The sequence below is a fragment of the Seriola lalandi genome, unplaced genomic scaffold (assembly GCF_002814215.2).
Source record: "Seriola lalandi dorsalis isolate HSWRI2012SDOR001 ecotype SW California unplaced genomic scaffold, Sedor1 jcf7180002054969, whole genome shotgun sequence".
Classification (NCBI taxonomy): domain Eukaryota; kingdom Metazoa; phylum Chordata; class Actinopteri; order Carangiformes; family Carangidae; genus Seriola; species Seriola lalandi.
Genome location: NW_019525520.1, coordinates 779,407 through 784,735, shown reverse-complemented (window position 1 = coordinate 784,735; position 5,329 = coordinate 779,407). Strand labels below are relative to the sequence as shown.

Below are 5,329 nucleotides of genomic sequence, written 5' to 3'. Positions count from 1 at the left end.
GAGGAGAGAGGAGAGAGGAGAGAGGAGAGGAGAGAGGAGAGAGGAGAGGAGAGAGGAGAGAGGGGGGGATTATAATTTCTTTTTACATGCATGTTATGTGTGTGTGTGTGTGTGTGTGCGTGCGTGCGTGCGTGCGTGCGTGTGCGTGCGTGTGTGTGTGTGCGCGTGCGCGCATGTGTGTGTGTGCGTGTTACTGACAGACTGGCGTTGGCTCGGACTCGCCCCGGGTCGTCGGTGCTGATGATGAAGAAGCTCTTCTGCTTTGGGAAGTCGGTGGGAAGCTCCAGGTCTGAGATCAGATCCATCACGTAGTCGTGACCCGCTAACTCCGCCCACTGGCCGCGCTCCTTCATCAGAACCGAACTCCCCCTCCACCAGTCAGACACTCCCCTGCAACACCACACCGATCAGACACCTGCCTGCGCCAGTTCACGCTGCGTTCAAAGCCGTTTGTACTTTACAGTGTCATGTGTTTGGAAGTAAAAGTAAAAGTACATGTAAAATGTCATGTTTTTATTTTAATGGTCTTTGCTCTGGATCTGAAACAGTGTTTGATGTTGAGCAGCTCAGGTGAAACTGTTCTGAGGTGAATGTAGTTTAATAACTGGCTTTTGTCTTTACATTTTCTTAGAAAAGCACTGAAGGTTTCAAGAAATGTGTTTTAGCAGCTGTGAACAACAGTTTATGAACATGAGAGAGAATGAGTGAATAATATCAGCACCTGTGGCGCAGGATGTCTCCTGCTAGATCCTCTCCGCTGGTCCAGGAATGGACTGGACACAGGAAGGACCCTCCTGCAGAGAGACAGGAAACCAAACATCTGCAGCTGTTTTTACTTCCCTTGTGGTTTTGAAATCTCAACAGACTGTTCAACGAGAAATGTCAAAATTCAAAGACAGAGAGCCCCGAAGATCCTGATCCACCTGATCCTGACTGGCAATGAATAATCAAAGATCAGGGGCTGTAATTGAAAACAAAATGGCCGCCGCTCTAACTGACTGATTTTCAGTAGGACAGACGTTAAAACAACAAGAGGCAAGATGCAACTCACCGTCAAAACAGTGCACGTGCAGCACCATGTTAGCTCTCTTCCTGTTGGCCGTCCACTCCAGCAGCGACAGCGGATAGGTCCTTGCGGTCTCGGGGGTGGAGCCTGAGCCTAATTGTGACTTCTGATTGGCTTGGATGAGTCTGTGTTGCAGCAGCGCCTGGCAACCAGCAGGGGCGTGGTCTGATACAAACCTGGTCACGAAAGGTCAAAAGGAGGTTACACGTCTTAATGGAGGAAAAACTATTATTTATTTTACATTAAAGATACTTATCCTTCATCTTCATTTATTTTCAGATTTCTTTTTCATAATTGAGGTTCTGGAAATATTTATATTTATTACAATTAACAATTAACATAATTTTGTTACTTCATCAGATATTTGTCCATCCTGGGCGACGGGGTGAAGCTGCAGACGCACGCCAGCAGCAGCAGCCAGCCTCTCTCAGCGTTGTCGGGGTTTACGTTCCTCCACACCTGGTTGACAACCTGAGAGATGATCTCATCCCGTAACCCTGGAGACGTCAGGCCCCTTTGGATGATGTAATTTCCGAACATGTTTTCCTGCGCCCCGTTCAGATGAGGGTCGCCCATGAATCGTAACACCTGAAGAAAACGCATATTTAACTCCAGGTGTGATATTCAAGCGGCAAACTGCAGGGCTGAAGCGTGAAGCTGCAGTTCCTCTAACGACCACTAGAGTCAGTTTACCATGATGAAGAGCTCCACAGCCTCCGCTCTCAGATCCTCCTCCACACGGGTCAGAGGCGAGTCCAGAGGAACCGTCAACATCCCAAACTTTGGTTCCTACAGAAGCAAAAAAAGACAGTGTTGTTAGGAAGCACGTTAAATCTAGACATCGTTTCCTGTCAGCTTCCGTATTGATTTTTAAATTCTTTTACTTGTTTTTAAAGTTACTTTATACTTTATTGTTATTATGTTGTAAATTGTATTTTATTCTATTTATTTTATTATTTTTTATTATTTTTTGCTAATGTTATTAAAGCTTTTTAAATCTATTTTATTGTATCTCATTCTCAGCTTTCTTATTTGATTTGTCCTTTTCTTTTTAGTTCATCAGTCTGTGAAGCTCTTTGAACTGAAGTTACCTGTATGAAAAGTTCTGTACAAATCAAGCTTGATTGATTGATTGATTTAAAAAAATCTTCTTTTCAAGATGCAAAAAAAATCCAAGTAGCTAATTGACAGTAAAATATCAGGAGCTCGTTGTTGTTTTATGTAATTTAATGTAATGTTGCATTAAATGGTAAAAGCACTTCTGTGACTCCCGACAGTTTTACAAAGGAAACATCTGAGGAAGTCACAGCACGACAGTTTAAAGCTCACTGAGTGAAATATTCTCACGACACTGATGCACATCTCACCCTGAAGTAGATCTGTACGTAGCGGTAGAACGGGTAGTTGTTGATGTCCAGAGGCAGAGTGAGCTGAGCCTCTTCCTGGATGTGAGGAGCCTGAAGCAGAGCCAGACAGTCCGAGTGCAGCTCCCTCCTGACTGGAGACAGAGGTGAACGACAGGTCGGTCACTGACCCGCTCATCATGTGTACACACTTTACTGCATGTTTTATTTTGTTGCCGTTGGCGCTGACTGGACATTATTAGATATTAGAACATAAATCTGTTCCAAAGCCTTAGAAATAAAAGTAAAGCTGTTTTAGCTGAACTTGAAGAGATAGTTCGGGGTGTTTTGATTCGGGGTTGTGTGAGGTCGACGCAGCCGCAGGTCAGCTGAGTGAATCAGAAAGCGCCGTAATACAGTGAGCTTGTGCGTAGGAATACGGTAGTTAAGCGGTTGAAATAAAATGTAGTGCCACAGGAAAGTTCTGTTTTCACAGGAAAATAAACCTCTTTGTTTTTAAAAGTGTCTAAAACAGGTGTGTTCTGGTGGCCCCGCCCACAGCAGCACGCCACTCTGCTGGTGTGACGGTGCTCCTGGTCTGATCTCCTACCTGGGAGCGAGCTGATCAGAATCTACTGCAGGTAATGAACCGACTGTATATGACTGACCTCACACAACCCCACGACAGAACACCTGAACTGTCCCTTTAACAGAACACCTGAACTGTCCCTTTAAGCGCTCTGAGTATATCCACCATGGGGAAGACAGACAGACAGACAGACAGACAGACAGACAGACAGACAGACAGACAGACAGCTCTCACTTCCTGCTGTCTGCAGTAAAGCGCCCAGCTCTGCAGGGATCACCAGGTGTGTGACGTTCACCACCTCCCTCTTGGTCAGCTCCTGGAAAGAGTTTCTGTTTTCAATGAATCTGCAAAATGAACCATGAATTTAGAGAGACTCTCAAACGTCTTACCCTCTCTCTCTTCCTCCTCTCCTCGTCCTCCTTCCTCTGGGCTTCGAACTTCATCTGCACACGGATCACAAAGGTCAGTGCGGAATATATTCCAAACTATTTACAGTGTGTGAACACGAATGAGGATGTGAAAGAAATCATCATGTCAGCTCAAAGCACAGCACATGTACCTTGATGTATTGCTTGCGGTTGACGTACATGTGGACGAGGGAGCGGAACCGGACCAGACTCGCCCTCATCTTCACGTAGTTCTTCCTGGAGGACACAACGAGGATCTCACATCACACTTCACACATGTCCAATAAGAAGCTTCAAGACGCGTGTCGATCGCACTTACTAAGAAACTTTATGTGACTCATATAAAGAGACAAACTTGCAGAAAAGCTACAAGGACTTTCTCACAGAGGAAGTCGGGATTTGGTTTCCTCCCCTCGCTCTGTTGGTGTCGTTTGGATCATTCTCTTAGAGACACAGTTCATCGCTGCTTTACTTCATCGCCCGATCGACCACAACACTGTAGCTGGGTGTGCACGCACATACGGACCGTGCACACACATACAGACCGTGCACACACATACAGACCGTGCACACACATACAGATGCTGTACCTGATGTGTTTGCCACATCTGCTCCTTTAACATCCAACATGATTGAAATATGTTGGATGTTAAAGTTCTGTTTAAAGAAGCTGTAAGTGAAAGTGAGTGGACTGACAGAACTACATGAGGCTTCTGCTCCGAGCGCTGGATGGTTATGAAAGTCGGACCGACCTGCTGAGGAAGCCTCGGCACTGCGCCTGCAGCCGGATGATCTTGTTGCGGAAGGCCACGAAGCGTTTCCTCACAAAGAACATGCGGGTGTAGCGCTGCAGCGTGAGAGCGGCGAGGTGACGGGAGCGCTCCCGTTTACACTCCAACAGCTGGTAGATGTCCTCCTTCAGAAATATCTGGCATTCACACACACACACACACACACACACACACACACACACACACACACACACACACACACACACACACGTGTACAGGTCACATTCATGCACATTTAACTAAAGTCACCTCTTCGTGGTCGTATCCCTCCGCCACTCAGACTAGTTCCAGGTTACATCCCTGTTTATCCAGAGTCAGAGAAAATATTAAACCTTTGTGTGTTTTGTGAGGTCATCGTGAGCTTGACCTGTGAACTTTGACCTTTAGCCAAATTCAATCAGTTTGTCTTCAAGTCTAGATGAATGTTTTTCTCACCTTCGTGACTCCGACATGATGCGCTCCTGGTCTGAGAGGACACAGTTTACTGAGCATCGTCACACAGTTCTCACCTGTCGCAGGTGGAACCTCTCGAATCCCCACCAGGGACTTATACCTGTTGATGACACACATTCACCTGTGTTCACACACACACACACACACACCTACAAAAGACGGAGGCTTCACAAAATAAAAACAACTACCCTGTCGTCAGATATTCAGCTTATATATATATATATATATATATATATATATATATGTGTGTAAAGGAAAGTGTTGTGATGTAATATGAATATAATTGTAGGGAGAATGTAAATATAAAATATATATACAGTATATATAAATAACGGTGTGTGCCCTCTGTGATAGATAGATGGATAGATAGATAGATAGATAGATAGATAGATAGATAGATAGATAGATAGATAGATAGATAGATAGATAGATAGATAGATGGATAGATAGATAGATAGATAGATAGATAGATTGTTGTGTTGGACTTGGTTCATCCTGAAGTTGGTTTCAAAAATTGGTTCTTTGTTTGTTGTGATAATGAATTGCCTCATTGTAATTCATGCATTCTTTACACTTTGACGTTGCGCTCCCCTCGCTCTACACTGGAGCGTAACAATGTGCTTCATCGCAGCTTGTTCTTTCTGCAGACAGGTGAGTATTAAAACCTTGGTCCAGGTGTC

The 5,329-nt window shown here is 44.8% G+C and overlaps 1 protein-coding gene across 1 annotated transcript in view; it reads right to left on the bottom strand.

The window, feature by feature from the left end:
* Window positions 1-5,329, bottom strand: part of myo15aa (myosin XVAa) — a 43,212-nt gene that overhangs the window by 25,188 nt on the left and 12,695 nt on the right. The window contains exons 21-31 of the mRNA XM_087170944.1: window positions 4,632-4,749; window positions 4,158-4,333; window positions 3,558-3,642; window positions 3,388-3,441; window positions 3,233-3,314; window positions 2,434-2,564; window positions 1,760-1,855; window positions 1,419-1,654; window positions 1,052-1,242; window positions 722-794; window positions 199-390 (exon numbers count right to left, since the gene is read on the bottom strand). Coding sequence (XP_087027070.1) covers window positions 199-390; window positions 722-794; window positions 1,052-1,242; window positions 1,419-1,654; window positions 1,760-1,855; window positions 2,434-2,564; window positions 3,233-3,314; window positions 3,388-3,441; window positions 3,558-3,642; window positions 4,158-4,333; window positions 4,632-4,749 — 1,434 coding nt within the window. The remainder of the gene's footprint in view (window positions 1-198; window positions 391-721; window positions 795-1,051; window positions 1,243-1,418; window positions 1,655-1,759; window positions 1,856-2,433; window positions 2,565-3,232; window positions 3,315-3,387; window positions 3,442-3,557; window positions 3,643-4,157; window positions 4,334-4,631; window positions 4,750-5,329) is intronic.